At 59.1% G+C, this 14,115-nt stretch overlaps 7 protein-coding genes across 7 annotated transcripts; 5 read left to right on the top strand and 2 right to left on the bottom strand.

Moving 5' to 3' along the window:
- Positions 1-204: 204 nt before the first annotated feature.
- Positions 205-857, bottom strand: BKCO1_9000121 (nuclear movement protein; the record flags this gene model as incomplete). The annotated part of the gene is made up of 2 exons (XM_020279762.1): positions 205-552; positions 627-857. The coding sequence occupies 2 exons, from the start codon at positions 855-857 to the stop codon at positions 205-207; spliced, it is 579 nt and encodes a 192-aa protein (XP_020133053.1).
- Positions 858-1,115: 258 nt separating this feature from the next.
- Positions 1,116-3,125, top strand: BKCO1_9000120 (enth domain protein; the record flags this gene model as incomplete). Its single annotated transcript, XM_020279761.1, has 4 exons — positions 1,116-1,277; positions 1,351-1,498; positions 1,569-1,871; positions 1,924-3,125. 4 exons carry the CDS (start codon positions 1,116-1,118, stop codon positions 3,123-3,125), a joined length of 1,815 nt encoding a protein of 604 aa, XP_020133054.1.
- Positions 3,126-4,338: 1,213 nt separating this feature from the next.
- Positions 4,339-6,270, top strand: BKCO1_9000119 (uncharacterized protein; the record flags this gene model as incomplete). Its single annotated transcript, XM_020279759.1, has 4 exons — positions 4,339-4,650; positions 4,704-5,152; positions 5,206-5,654; positions 5,711-6,270. 4 exons carry the CDS (start codon positions 4,339-4,341, stop codon positions 6,268-6,270), a joined length of 1,770 nt encoding a protein of 589 aa, XP_020133123.1.
- Positions 6,271-6,396: 126 nt separating this feature from the next.
- Positions 6,397-6,849, top strand: BKCO1_9000118 (fkbp-type peptidyl-prolyl; the record flags this gene model as incomplete). Its single annotated transcript, XM_020279758.1, has 2 exons — positions 6,397-6,559; positions 6,611-6,849. The coding sequence occupies 2 exons, from the start codon at positions 6,397-6,399 to the stop codon at positions 6,847-6,849; spliced, it is 402 nt and encodes a 133-aa protein (XP_020133122.1).
- Positions 6,850-6,899: 50 nt separating this feature from the next.
- On the bottom strand, positions 6,900-7,436 carry BKCO1_9000117 (uncharacterized protein; the record flags this gene model as incomplete). Its single annotated transcript, XM_020279757.1, has 2 exons — positions 6,900-7,146; positions 7,216-7,436. 2 exons carry the CDS (start codon positions 7,434-7,436, stop codon positions 6,900-6,902), a joined length of 468 nt encoding a protein of 155 aa, XP_020133200.1.
- Positions 7,437-7,544: 108 nt separating this feature from the next.
- On the top strand, positions 7,545-8,714 carry BKCO1_9000116 (heme steroid binding protein; the record flags this gene model as incomplete). Its single annotated transcript, XM_020279756.1, has 1 exon — positions 7,545-8,714. One exon carries the CDS (start codon positions 7,545-7,547, stop codon positions 8,712-8,714), a length of 1,170 nt encoding a protein of 389 aa, XP_020133080.1.
- A 372-nt stretch (positions 8,715-9,086) lies between these two features.
- On the top strand, positions 9,087-12,366 carry BKCO1_9000115 (dna damage response protein; the record flags this gene model as incomplete). Its single annotated transcript, XM_020279755.1, has 2 exons — positions 9,087-10,431; positions 10,490-12,366. The coding sequence occupies 2 exons, from the start codon at positions 9,087-9,089 to the stop codon at positions 12,364-12,366; spliced, it is 3,222 nt and encodes a 1,073-aa protein (XP_020133112.1).
- Between the last annotated feature and the right edge of the window lie 1,749 nt (positions 12,367-14,115).

Genomic DNA, 14,115 nt, shown 5'->3' with positions numbered 1-14,115 from the left:
TTTGTTTCTCCTGTAGTAGGATCGCCGCCGAAGACTCTAGATGGCCAACGGAAGATTCATCCAGGCTTCCCCGTGGTAACCTCAAAACACACCCAACTCCCAAATACTTCCCGTGGATTTTCTTTTTATACCTCGCTATGCCGTAACTGACTATCGTGACATCATCCCCGCCTGCGCGGACCGCACACAGAGGGCGCTTGTCGGCTAGCTGATCTTCGCATTGGAGAAGTCCATCTCCGGGTGCTGGGCCTTGAACTTGGCCAAGATGTCCTCCTTCTTCTGCTCGTCGCTGGTCGGCTTGCCCATCTCCTTCTGACGCTGGTCCCACATCATCTTCTCGACCATGGCGCGCGTCTCGCCCTCGAGGTCGCTGAGCTTGCTGCTCTCGGGGGTAATCTTAGCAGTGTCGATCTTGGGCGCCGTCGTCACAACGTGCTCCCACCACTCCATTTTGTTAACCTTGTCCAGATGAACGGCGATCTCCTTGCCGCCCGGGACCGTCTCCAGCGTCCAGGTGCTCTCGTCGGCGTGGATCGGCTTGGACAGCTCGCCCTAAATTTCGCGAAGGCCGACGTCAGCGGGGAGGCAGCGCGCCGAAGGGGCGGGGGCAAGCGAGGGCTCCTTACGTCGATGATGGGGTCTTGGCCCTTGATGGCGACCTTGAGCTTGGTCTTGGAGATCACCACGTCGAGGTCGCGGGCGCGGAGGGTGGCGGGGATGGTGGTGGTGATGTCGACATCCTGGATGGTCTGGGTCCACTGGTAGGGCAGCGTGGCCTGCTCGGCGGCCTCTTTTGCGCGGGCCTCGCGGTCCTGCTTCTCGCGCTCAGAAGGCGTGGGCGAGCTGGGGCGCGACATTGCTGGGGGCGTTCGCGTGGTGGGCGGGTTGGGTCGTGCAGCATGCAGGAGAGCTTGAGCGCAATATGGAACCCTTGCGCCCAAAGGCGGCGCCCGCGCCCGCTTGATGACGCCGCGCCGCCGCCGACCTCCCGTCTGCCCAATGTTTACCACTGCTTGCACCTGAACCCTCCATCCCGGCCTCCCCGCCCGACCGCCGCCTACAGGCCTCCGTAACCCACCGCCCCATCCGACGCTGCGGCATGCGACGCGCGGGAAATGTCGAGCTCCTTTGAGAAGTCCGTGAAGGGAGCCACCAAGATCAAGGCAAGCCGCCCGCTCCTGCTCCTTGCGCGCGCGCGCGCGCCCATGTCCCGCGAGCAGCCCAACGAGCAGCCGCTGACCGCACCACCACCCACAGCTCGCTCCCCCCAAGAGCAAGTATGTCGAGCACATTCTGGTCGCCACTCACGCCGGCGAGGCCGGCGTCGCCGAGGTCTTTCGCGCCATCCAGAACCGCCTGCGCGACTCCACCTGGACCATCGTCTTCAAGGCGCTCATTATCATACACCTGATGATCCGCGAGGGCGAGCCGGATGTCACCCTCAAGTACCTTGCGCAGGCGCCTTCCCGCCGCCTGGCCATCAACAACTTCACCGAGGGTATGCGCCCGCAGTCCACCGCATCCGGCCGCCTAGTGTGGCGCAGACACAGTGCTAATCGGCCGAGCAGTGCAGACCCAGGGCCACAACATCCGCGCCTACACCGAGTATATTGTAACGCGCGCGAAGAGCTTCGGCGCCACCAGGGTGGACTATGTGCGCAGCGGCGAGGGCCGTCTCAAGCGCCTGTCGGTTGATAAGGGTCTGTTGCGCGAGACGGAGCAGGTCCAGGACCAGATCCACGCCCTGCTACAGTGCGACTTCCTGTCGGCCGAGCCCGAGAACGAAATCACTCTGACGGCTTTCCGGCTGCTGACAATGGACATTCTTGCCCTTTTTCACGTCATGAACGAGGGCACCATCAACGTGCTCGGTCCGTATTCCCCTCGGCCCCCTGGAACGAGGCCCGGCTGACCTGCTCGCAGAGCACTACTTTGAGATGTCGCATACCGACGCGGAACGCGCATTGAGGATATACAGGATGTTCTGCAGGCAGACGGATGCTGTAGTGCAGTACCTGTCCATTGCAAGGCTGCACGAGCATTCCACCCGCCTCGAGATCCCCAAGGTCAAACACGCCCCCACCAGCCTGGGAAACTCCCTCGAAGAGTACCTCAACGATAAGGATTTCGAAATCAACCGCCGACAGTACCTCGCGCAGCAGGAGGCGAAGAGGAGTGGGAAGGCCAATGGCTCCAGCAAGCTGCCCGAAAAGAAGGACGCTGCAAGGGCAGACACTGGCTTTCCCGAGGCGAACTTGGCGCAGCCTGAAAGCAAGGGCCCGGCGCCAGATTTGATTGACTTCTTCGAGTCCATCGAGCAGAACCAGCAGCCCATGGCCCAGCAGGCCCAGGGCTTCCAACCGCCTCAGATTCAATTCCCGCAACAGACCGGAATGATGCCGCAGCAGACAGGGTTTGATCCAAACTTCCAAAGCAACCCATTTGCACAACAGCAACAGCCTCAGCAATTGCAACCCAATTTCACCGGCGCCGGATTTGGCGGCTACGGGCCTCAACCACCGCAGCAGTTTGGACAGCAGCCACAGATACCACCAGTACCGCCAATACCGCAGAACGGCCCTGCCCCCTTCTTACAGCCATCATTTACTGGACCTGCATCACAGGGATTGCAACCACAAACGACCAACCCTTTCCGAGCCTCGATGCTCATGCAATCGCAGCCAACTGGAGGAAACCCGTTCAGCGCCGCCAACAACCCGAACAGAGCATCCACGAACCCATTTGCCAAAAACTCTCCACAGAACACCGGTGGTTTTGCCCCTTCATTGCCTACGATACAGTCCTCGCAATCCGTCGATTTCTCGCAGCCGCCGCAGACCAGCCACAGCCCCGCACCGCTGCAACCAGCGCCAACTGGCACAAATCCATTCGCACGCCCGCAGACGGCGCATGCCGGTGCGTCGCAACCAATGCTCATGCCCACTGCCACGGGGAGCACCAATCCTTTCCGCCAGAGTGCATTTGTGAACCAGCAGACGGGACAGGGTTGGCAGAACAATCAAGGCACAATGGGAGGATTGGAGCAATTGGAAACAGTGTCCATCTTCCCTCGGCCGGGTCAGCCCAACGGGCAGCAGCCGCAGCAGACTGGGTGGTCATCGTGAAGGAACAGAAGAGAAAAAAAAAAGCTTGCGCGGGTCACTTTCCAACTCTTTTTCTTTCCTTGTTGGGCTGGGACGGGTTACGGAGCGGAGGGGGCGTTCTGGGAAGGGTGTTCCATTGCATCATCAATACTCGACCTACTATATCACAGGAGAGAAGCACGAAGTATTGCTCTATTTGGTTTCACAGTCTGATGACCTTGCAGCGAGGTCGGGGGGCTGGCAAGGACAAGAGAAAGACTCTTTTTCCTAGGAAAGACATCGTTATCTGATGCAATCCATATCCGTAAATGTTCCCTATCCTATTCTCTTTGCTTCGGTTTGAGCCATAATGAAGCTTATCACCTGCAACCCTTAATCTCCTTCTTAGTGTCGATATACTCTTTTTCATTGGTTTGTTCACTTTAGCTGGAATCGTTCTTTGCCGTTCTCGTTTGTCTCGTTTCTTTTTGCTTTTTTTCTTTTTTCATTATTCCAAATATGTCTTTCAAGCGAGCGGGGTAGTCTGTGAAGGGCATCATAGCATTGGTAGACCAGCTTTTCGCCAACCGCAGCAAGAAGAGCGAACGGAGCAGGGGAAAGGGGAGGGGGATGGGGATGGGGAATAGTCGTGCGATATTATGTATGTACTCTCCGAACATACCATGGTACGCTCAGGAGATAGAACGGCGGAAATACGAACGGCGAGTGCTGCTTGCTTGCTGCTTGGTGTCCTCCTTGTGTGTCGCACTGGGGCTGAGCCGGATGGTGCGGGTGTCGCGCCATTTAGATTGCACGTACAGCAAGTGCTGCGTACGCGTCCTTTTTTTCGCAGGGCTGCATGCCTGCGGGTACGCGCCTTGCTACTGCTGCTGCGTCATGTGGAACACAGAAGAGTCTACGTACATACCATCAGCGGCAGGCAATGCTTTCGCGCCGGAGGAGAGCGATGATGGGAGTGCGCACGTTGGGGGACATATTATTAGTGACGGGCGGGCAGTGACGGGCGGGCAGCACCTAGTGACGGGCGGCGGCAGGGACAGTACCTAGTAGTGACCATTGTTCGGGTGGGTCATCCCAACGGCCCGCTCCGTGGCGCAGATCGGACCTCATGAACGCTCCCTTCGCTCAACATCTTCTCCCCATGGCCAGGCGACGTATTTAAATCCGTCTCCTGGTAACCAATCAGCCCCGCACGCCCTATTCCCAGGCACGTCGCTCCGTTGTTGTACGTACCATGCATTTCGCGGCTCTGGCAGTCTTTGGGGCTCTGCTCGCCACCACAGATGCCGCCCCACCCGGCAACAGCAGCCTTCAGCCTGTGCCTGCTCCGCTCGAAGCCGGCCTGTGCAATGTCCCAGAGATGACGCCCGACATCTTCCAGGCGAAATCGAAAGAAATCGACACGTGGCTGCGAGCAAGGATGCAGGCTTTCCGCGCCACACCCGACAATGACATGGCCCCGTCATTTTTCTCCTACGTCTTGCGAACCAACTTTCCGAATCTTGCACTGAGCGCTACGGCGTGCAGCGTTGATCAAGGGTGCTCTGTACGTCTGCCTCTCTCCGCAACGCCGTGGACGCTGGTTAACCGGCAACGCAGTCTATCACATGCACCGAATTCCGGGGCCGCCTTCAGGGAGAGACTCCGGAGCAGTACGAGCACGAACGCACCATGGCTGTCTATGCAACCAACGCGTTTTCCAACTTCTACAACTTCCAGCGCACAATGGTCCGCGCTTTCGAGAATGGAGCTCAGTATATCAACAACATGCTTGCGGACCTTGTGCACACCTTCAGCTGGACCGACAACCAGGACATGTACGTGAAGCAAGAGAAGGCGAGAAAAGATGAAGCGGTAAAGAGGAGATCGGTTGCCTTATCTATCGGATTGTTGATCATCCTCGTCGCAGCGGCGGCGGCTGGTCCTTACGCTGTCCCTATTTATGGCGAGGTGACGGGCGCTTTAGTAGGGGCTGCTATCGGGGCCCTCTCTTCAGCCTACGCCGGGGGGACTTCGATCGCAGGGAACTTCAAGCCGGGCGATGTGGAGTAAGTCCAATCAACCAACATGGTATCTCTGCCGAACTAAGCCATGAAAACAGCGCTACTCTCTTCGCCCGTAGGGAACTTGAATTCTCAAGAGTGTGGACCACCGCGGCGGAGGAGGCGAAGAAATTCCTTAAAGACACAACATTTTCTACGGTCAAAGGACGGAAAGATAATGCCGACGGTAGAAACATCATCGACGCCCTCATGTATTTCCACGCCCCGTTCCGCGATGACACCGACGCACAAATCGAGAAAGAGGTTTCAACACAGCTGGTTGGCCACGCCATTGACCTCTTGTGGAGTGAACCCACCACGAATGCCTGGATCGTTCGGTCCAAAGCCCCCACCGGCGCGAGTTGCGTGACGGACTCGAGGATCAACGAGGCCGCCAAGGTTTGCTTGCCCGAGGAGCCGGACATAACTTACTTCGTGACCGGCACGGATAACTTTGAAGACAAGGAAACATACTTGCACGTACTGCCGGGGTTTCAGACGTTGAGAAGTAGCTAAACTCCTCCCGGTCGTGTTGTTCAAGAGGTTGACTGATGTGCTTTGCAGCTCACCCTGAGAAGTGGCGGAACATCACCGTCGAGGATGTTGTCAGATCGTCCGTCCGATACTACAAAGAGACGCGTAATAGGGACATCCTTGAAGGCCGGACGGGCCACACGAACCAGACCGATGTCGAGACCATGTTGGAGCGAGTCAGCAAGATGGGCGTCTCGTCAATCCACTTGCCGGTGTGCAACAGTCTTGGCGGCCAGGCACTCGGCGCGCTGAACCAGAAGCGCGGCATGGTTTATCCGTGCGTGTGCGAGGATATCAACGGCGCCCCCGAAACCCCGTCGCCTAAAAGCGAGACCCTGGGCTTGTTGAAGCAGTCGGGCCTGATCACACGGCCACACGTCTACAGGCATTGCAGAAAGGCGATGCAATGCGCAAAGGTGAGCGGCAACCCGTACGGGCTGAAGTGCACGAGCGACGAAAAAATCAAGGGGAAGCCCATCATCTCGGGATGGTGCAAGAATGTGTTCAGCAGCTTCGGCCCGCCTGCCTCGGGCAAGAAGCTCCCGGGAAGCAGCCGCGCATGGCTGGATGAGGAGGGGGGGCCGAGATAGGACGGAGTAGATATAGAAGTCTGTAGTGCTTAATGGATCATGTCTTGGCGCAAACCCTAAGTACTTACCCAAGTCCCGCGCGTCGGCCGCAACGTAGCAACAACACCCGCTGACCCCACCGCCGCCATGCGTTTCTGCACTGCCCTCGTTGCCATCCTGCCGCTGGCCCTCGCCCTCGACAAGCCCCTCGACATCCAGGTCACCCACAGCGTCGAGTGCGAGCGCAAGACCGTCGCCGGCGACAAGGTCGACGTGCACTACCGCGGCACGCTCGAGGCCGACGGCACCGGTGCGCCCCGCCAGCCCCGCCCATCCTGTCCTGCTGCGCTGACTTTGCCAGAGTTCGACGCCTCCTACAACCGCGGCCAGCCGCTCTCCTTCACCGTCGGAAAGGGCATGGTCATCAAGGGCTGGGACCAAGGCCTGCTCGACATGTGCATTGGCGAGAAGCGCACCCTCACCATCCAGCCCGAGTGGGCCTACGGCTCTCGCGGCGTGGGCCCCATCCCGGCCAACAGCGTGCTGATCTTCGAGACGGAGCTCGTCAAGATCAATGGCGCCGCCAAGGACGAGCTGTGAGGGCGACTGCCGTACTGCATACATAGAAAATGTCATGTTTGTTCTTTAGCCTAGTCGCCGTGCGATGCAGCCTCTTCCAGCGCCACCACGGCATTGTCAAGCTCCCTGATCCTCTGCCCTATCCGCCGCTTGACCTCCTCCCCAACCTCCCTGTTATCTCCACCGACCACGGCCTCGTAAGCCGCCTTCAGCTCGTCGAGCGCCTCCCTCGCCGCCGCACGGTCGTCGGCGGCGTAGACGGTGTTGCCCTCGGTCTCTTCAGCTGCGATCTCAAATTCGTCCTTGGCGGTTGCGTAGCTATGTGGCGTCAGTTGCGGGACACTCGAGGGAGAGGGCGCCGTCATATTGGCCGCATCCCCGACGTACAGCTCCTGGATCTCGTCGATCTTCTCGTCTGCAATACGCTTACTGCTGAAGTAACGGGCGTGCTCGCTGACAATGCTTGCTGGACGGCACGACACCCGCGTCGACGGTGCGGCGCTCAGTGCCGTGGAAATTCCAGCTCTGGTGTTGTGCGGGCCGAGAGCCATGGCAAAGGCTTGCCGTGCCTGGCGTGCGCAAGTGCGCGAGGCGGTGCGGAAGGACATGATGGGGGCCCGTTGACTGAACAGAAGACAGAGAGTGGCTGCGGGATCAGAGCTCGATGACGGCGCGCCAGCACGAGTCAGGCGGCGGCGAGGTCCCTGCATGAAATCATGGCCGCCATCCCACAGTCAGCCTCCGATCAACCCCAGGTCATCCACACCCCCCCAACTCAATCCCGCGACATGCTCCTTGGTATCTCCGCACTCCTCATTTCCGCCACCTTTCTGCTGTACAACCATCCGCCGCGGGCATGGCTGCAGCTGTTCAGGCAATGGGGTCAAAGGGGGCTCGCCGCCCCTCCCAAGTCCGACGACATTGCGAGCGAACCCGCCCCGGGCTCCTCACACAAGTCTCCGCCGCCGCCCGTCGCAGATGAGCGCAAACCTGCCGTGAGCATACAAGTTCCGCGCTTGGACGAGGTGCCCTCCGAAGATAGCGAGTCAGCGCAAACGACCCCCAAAGCCACCGTCTTCCCGGCCGTGCCGATATTCACAGTCGCCTCCTCCGACCATGACAACCACGACGACGACGACGACGAAGGCGACGACGGAGACAGCTTGCCTCCGCCATCCTTCCCTGCCGTGAACTCTGCGCAGCGCACCTCCGGCCCCTCGCCCGCACCTTCCGCTCTCAAGTCGCCGTCGGCCCAGCCATCCTCACTCGCACCACCGCGCCTCGCGCCCGCGCCACGGCTACAACAGCAGCGTTCAGGCGGGCTGATGCCGCCACCGCGCATGCCTGCGAGCTCTCTGCGCACCGGCCCATCCGGCCCGCTACCGAACAGAGGACCGCCCAGAAGCGGCGGCGGCGGCGGCGGCGGCGGCGTTTTTTCTAGCAACTTGGGACTGCCTATGGCGGCACCGGTCAAGACGCCAAACCCGCGCGCCAAGGTGTCGCTGACGCCGGGCCATTCGCCGCTGGACTGGGCGGCGCTGGTCAAGTCGAGCGCAAATCTGTCCGGCGTCGGATCGCTGCGGCGCGTCGCGCCGTCGGAGCTGAAGCGGTACAATGGCCGTAAGAACAAGCAAACGGGTGAGACGATGCCGGCGTGGAGCGCATACCAGGGGAAGGTGTACAACATCACGCCGTACCTGCCGTACCATCCCGGTGGCGAGGGTGAGCTGCGCAGGGCGGCGGGCAAGGATGGGGGAAAGCTGTTCAATGAAGTGCATCCGTGGGTGAATTGGGATAATATGCTAAGTGAATGTGTGGTGGGTATTTTGGTGCCTGAGCACAGCGCGGAAGACCCCGCTGCGAGCAGTTTGGATGACATGGATTGAGGAAACGCGGGGGGATCGTAGAAGCGATGGTTTTGCGAGTGGAAGGGATCCCGCTTTGATACCCCAGTTGCTCAGAGTAGACGGCGGATTCGCATTAGAGCATTAGGAAAGCTTGAAACCCGGGGAGCACAGAGTGACTGCCTGATCGGGAAGCATTATCAAGCTCAGATGGCGGGTCTCGTGACACCGCATCCTTATCGCGCGCGTCTTTCTGCCTGAAGCTCTGACAACTCCCACACCCGCGTCGGCCGCTCCCACGCGTCGACATACCTCACATCCGCTCACAGCAGCCATCGAGTGACGCGCCCAACCCAGGCAGTGACAACCCCCATTGTTTCCCGCTCCGACCGCAAAAAAATAAAAAATAAAAATATGTGGCTCCTCACCCACGACGGCGACCACACGCAAAAGAAGCGCTGCTGGCTGCGACCCGGCACCTCGCACCTGCTCGGCCGCACGCGCAGCAACGACGTCGACTTCCATTTCCACATCGACCACAAATCCGTCTCGCGCCAGCACCTCATCATCACCGTGCGTGACGTCGCCGACGCCAGGGCCGCTCCCGACGCCCTTTCCGCCCCGTCGGCATCGTCGTCGTCGTCACCGTCACCATGGTCGACACGTTTCGCGCGCTCCGAAGTCGTCCTGACGGATGCCAGCAGATTCGGGACGTGGCTCGACGGCGAACAGTTCAAGGGCTGCGAGCGCGTGGTGGGCAGCGCCGCCGGGAAGGGCTACCGGCGCCGCGGCCACGAGAGCCACGAGATCAGGCTGGGCAAATGGAGCGCCGCATGGCGGCTGGAATGGCAGCCGGTCGTGCTGACGGCGAGCCTCGGCGGTGGCGGCGGCGGCGCCACAAGCAGCAGGAAGGCGAAGACGAAGAGGAACAACAACGACGACGACGACGGCGCTGTCGCTGATCAGGCCTCGTGCGCCGAGCTGCTGCGCGAGCGGCTCGCGCCGTTCGACGTCGCCGTCGTGCCCGAGTACGTGGCCGGGGTGACGACGCACGTGGTGGCGCTGAAGCGCAACACGCCGCGCGTGCTGCAGGCGCTGGTCGAGGGCGCGCACGTCGTGTCCGAGGCCTTCGTCCGGGCGCTGGAGGAGCGCGCGCAGAAGCGGGAGCCGGTCGTGGTCGCGGTCGGCGTCGAAGAGGTGCCGAGGGCGCCGTTGGAGGAGGACTTCGACGGCAATTGGCCGCGCGAGCTGGACTTCGTGCCGCCGTCGGCGAACGAGCCGGTGGCGCGGCCGGCGGATATGCTTGCTCCGGACCCGCAGAGGGAGACGGTGTTTGCGGGGTACACTTTCGTCTTCAGTGACGGAAATCAGTTCGCACAGCTCGGGCCGGTCGTGGAGCAGGGGACCGGGAAGGCGTTGCTGCGGGAGCTGGAGACGGGCTCTGACGACACCGACGGATTCATCCGATACGTGAAGAGTGTTGCTGGAGAGAAGGGTGCTGGCGAGTTTGAAGACGGCAGCGAGGGCAAGGGGGTGGTGGTGGTGCGACTCACGGAGCCTCGTGGGAACGACGAAAAGTGGTGGAAGCGATTCTACCATTCTGTCGATCTGGGATTGAATCAGCGGAGCATCAACCAAAATGAGTTTTTGGATGCAATCATCACAAACGATGCATCGCCGCTGAGGCGACCGCTGGAGCAGGAAACGGATGACGAGGCTGTTCCTAGCAGCATTCCCGGACCGCCGCCGTCCACTTCAGGTGTGCCGTTTTTCTTTTTGCTTTCTACCTCGGCTGAGAATTGCTAACACGACTGCAGTGGGTCCGTCTCAGATGTCTATTGTTGCCTCACATGAAGGACAAACGCAGGCGGGTCAATCGCAGATGGAGGCTCCGCTGTCTTCAGAACCACCTGTGCCGAAGACTACCCGGAAAGGGTTCCGTCGCGCACTCACAGAATCTAGATTCAAAGGTTTTGATGATTTCGACCCAGACATGGTACCGAAAATACAACCTGTGTCGGATGAGGATGATGAAATGGAGCCGGGTCACGTCGACCAATCACAATGGTCAACGGCGCAATCGCAATACACTGGTAGGTCACAAGATCGAGCAAGACACACTAGGGGAACGAAGAGGCAGCATGAGCCAGTGGAATCGGTGCACATCTCTGATGACGATGACGCGAATTCTATCGAAAAGCTATTCCCTGCCGCGTATGCCATGAAAAAGAGAAAATTGGAACAGCAGCTCCAAGACGCAGCCATGAAAGATATCCCAGAGGAGACGGAAGAGACACCGAAGAAGCCGCCCCTCGTCTTGCCTTCGGAGCTGCGTAAGTCGAAACCGGAGAAGGTGGTCAATTCCAAGCAGCTGGCGCTGTTAGCACGAGAACGTCGTGAAAAGGAGGAAGACGGGCGGAAGAAGGACGAAGAGACTTTACGGGAAGCACTGGAGGGTATGGACGTTGATCAGATGAAGGACTTGGCTAAAGTTGAGGTCATGGAGATTCTTCCTCGAAAGAACCTCGTCGATGTCGAGGAAGGAAACAACGACGGTGAGCGTTGGAAGCCGGAGTGGAACGGCCGCAAAAATTTCAAGAAGTTCCGAAAGAGCAAACCGGGCGACAAGGACAGCGGCTCGCAAGCTCCGCTCCGTTCGCGGAGAGTCATCGTCCCCCTCGAAGAAGTGACGCTCGGCGCGGCCGAGGATCCCTACCTGTTCGACAATACCAGCACTTTCGACAGCATCCGAACTAGGCCGCGGCCCGGCAAGACCGGCACTTTCGACAGCATCCGCTCTCGGGCAGGCACTAGAAGCATCGGCGACACGTCCGGCCATCCAGGCGACACTGACGACGACGAAGACACCTCCTTCAGACGAAGCAACCTCCGCAGCGGCACCAACTCCCAACAGCAGCAGCGTGGCCGCAACAACGGGCCCGCCAGCGCAATCGCCATCGGTTCCGAGGACGAGGAAGAGCTGCAGGACCTCGACCCCGAGGAAATCGCTGGCCGGCCCCGCAGCGAAAACATCGCATCCGCCCTGTCGCCGTCGACACGGTCGTCCAACAGACCCGGCACCGCCACGTCGTCGTCGTCATCCAGCAGGACCAGCAGAGCGGCGGCGCACGCCAACAACAACAACAGCAACGACCCCCTCCCCCCCTCTCCTGATTACTACGCCACCGCGAGCACCGCCCGCGGCGGCGGCGGCGGCGGCGGCGGCGGCGGCAGCAAACGGGCCGCCGACCCTCACCCGCCCCACCATCATCCTCCTCCTCCGTACTCGCAGCGCGACCCGTCCCCGTCCCCGGCGCTGAGCAGCCAGACCATGGCGGACGGCAGCACGGAACACGCCAGGCCGGACAGCAAGGGGAGCGCGACGAGTGGGGTCAGTGGCAGCACGACGGCGACGGCGACGGCGACGAGGGGGGGCAAAAGAGGCGCCATGGGTCCGCCGGCGCCTTTGGAGCCGCCGGCGAAGAAGCAGAAGAAGGCTGGGGGAACGGCGACGACGACGACGACGACGACGACGACGACGACGACGAAGCAAGGTGGGGGGAGGAAGAAGGTGGTGCCATCGGCGCCGTTGGCGAAGGGATTGGGAGTGGGGGATGAGGATGATGATTGGGAGGGGAGCGATGATGGTGAGGATAGTGGAGGGGAGTTGAAGTTTAAGAGGCGGAGGTGGTGAGAGGGGAGGGGAGGGGGGGTTGTGGCCGTGAGGGGGTAAAATAGGGTATGATCGGAAAGGGAGGGGGGCAGCTAATGTGTATGCTTTCCTTTTTGCTTCTATGAAAAAAAAAAGTTTCCAGGTAGCTTATCACTGGTATGTGTGGTTTACAAACGTACAAACGGAGTTCTGTGTCCGTGTTCCTAATTGGTTACACGAGAAGCATACCCGGCGACCCTGGTCTGAAAGCCTGCGACGCGGCAAAACATACATCTATATCGGGGCTGCATCTCGTTTCATGATGGGAGAGACTCTTATAGAGTTGAATAACTATAGCAATATGGTATATATCATAGCAGGCAGGCGTAGGATGTATGCGCTGTTGCTGTTGCTCATTAGATTATATACGAGCAAGCAGACCTGGCGGGAAGGAGGAAAAAGAAAAAAAGCATGCCAGTCAATATGCCGACCGAGAGAGTAAATGAAAACGATAGCAGAAGCGAGTGGATAGAATTCTGGCCTGGTTGCTAGTGTTGGGCTGTAAACTAGAGAGGAAAATACGCGCCGTTGCTGTTTGCTACATCCTGTAATCTTAGCATAGGTGAATTGACAAAGGGTGTCAGTACGTGGGAATTTACAGGAACATCAGGGCGCTGATTTTAACGGCTTGGGGACCGATGGATGAACTAGTAATTGCTCTTTTTCTATTTCTTTATATCATTCTTATTTAGTAGTAAGGTAGAAGATACGAATGCAAGTAAAGACCCGGAAAGGAGCTCAATTCGCCGCTTTACCCATTCTTTGACATAAGCCCGGACGGTAGTAGAAAGGCTTTGCGGTCCGTCAATTGCTCATCCGCTGATGAGAGGAAGAAAATCGAAAACGACCAGGAATAAAAAAAAAAGGCATTCCCGGAGATCAAGCGCGTCTCTGTTGAGCTCCCTGGTCAACAGATAAAACGCTGTCGTGAACCTTATCTCTCCGCATGATCGTTGCTCCTGTCTTCGCGAAGAAAGGGGCGACCGTTGGGGGTGAGGGCGGGAGCGGTTGCAGGCGGTGAAAGAGCACCAGAAAGCGGTCCTGCCGAAGTAACAGGCGTTCTGGCGGCGTTGAAGTTACGCCAAGCGGCTGAAGTCCAAGTGATTGCCATGTGGAGGGCATTGAAATCTCCCATTGCTCCATTGGTGGGTCAAAATGCTTGATTGGCTTTCTCAAGGTACCACAGATCAGTATAGAGTGGTTATTTTTTATAAAAGCGAAAAAGATTTACCCCGCACTGGCTAAGGTTATTTCAGCCTCAGAGCCAGGTACTGCGAAGTGATTGGGTGTAAAATGCGCATCAAGGGCGTTAAGCCTGTAAGCAACCATTGGGTGGACAGTCAGGTCCGCCCCAGAGGGCGCGCTAAAGGTGTTGAGCCTGCTGCGGGCAGGGCTCGCGATTGATCTGATTGACAAGTGCAAGCGGGTTCCGGGGGTCCGATTGCAATCCAGGAGGGGTCTTCAGGCTGATCAATCAACCGGCCAAGATTGCGCTTGGATTGATTGATAGATTTACAATCCGCTTGCGCTTGCTGCGAGCCCTGGTTGCGGCAGCCGGCGTGGAGACATGAGTAATTGTTTTGCGACGTGTATCTGGTGATGTCTCGCAAGCGAAATTGTCTGGATAGACTTGGTTTCCTGGCTTTTCGCGGAGGTTCAGGAAACGGGGTTGCAAGTAGAAAAGTCGAAAAGGCTTCATACAACGGGCGGTGATTAGGTGCCGTGTTAGTT

This window comes from Diplodia corticola, assembly GCF_001883845.1.
Source record: "Diplodia corticola strain CBS 112549 chromosome Unknown scaffold9, whole genome shotgun sequence".
Classification (NCBI taxonomy): domain Eukaryota; kingdom Fungi; phylum Ascomycota; class Dothideomycetes; order Botryosphaeriales; family Botryosphaeriaceae; genus Diplodia; species Diplodia corticola.
The sequence above is the reverse complement of the archived record's forward strand: the minus strand, read 5'-3'. Positions and strand labels throughout refer to the sequence as shown.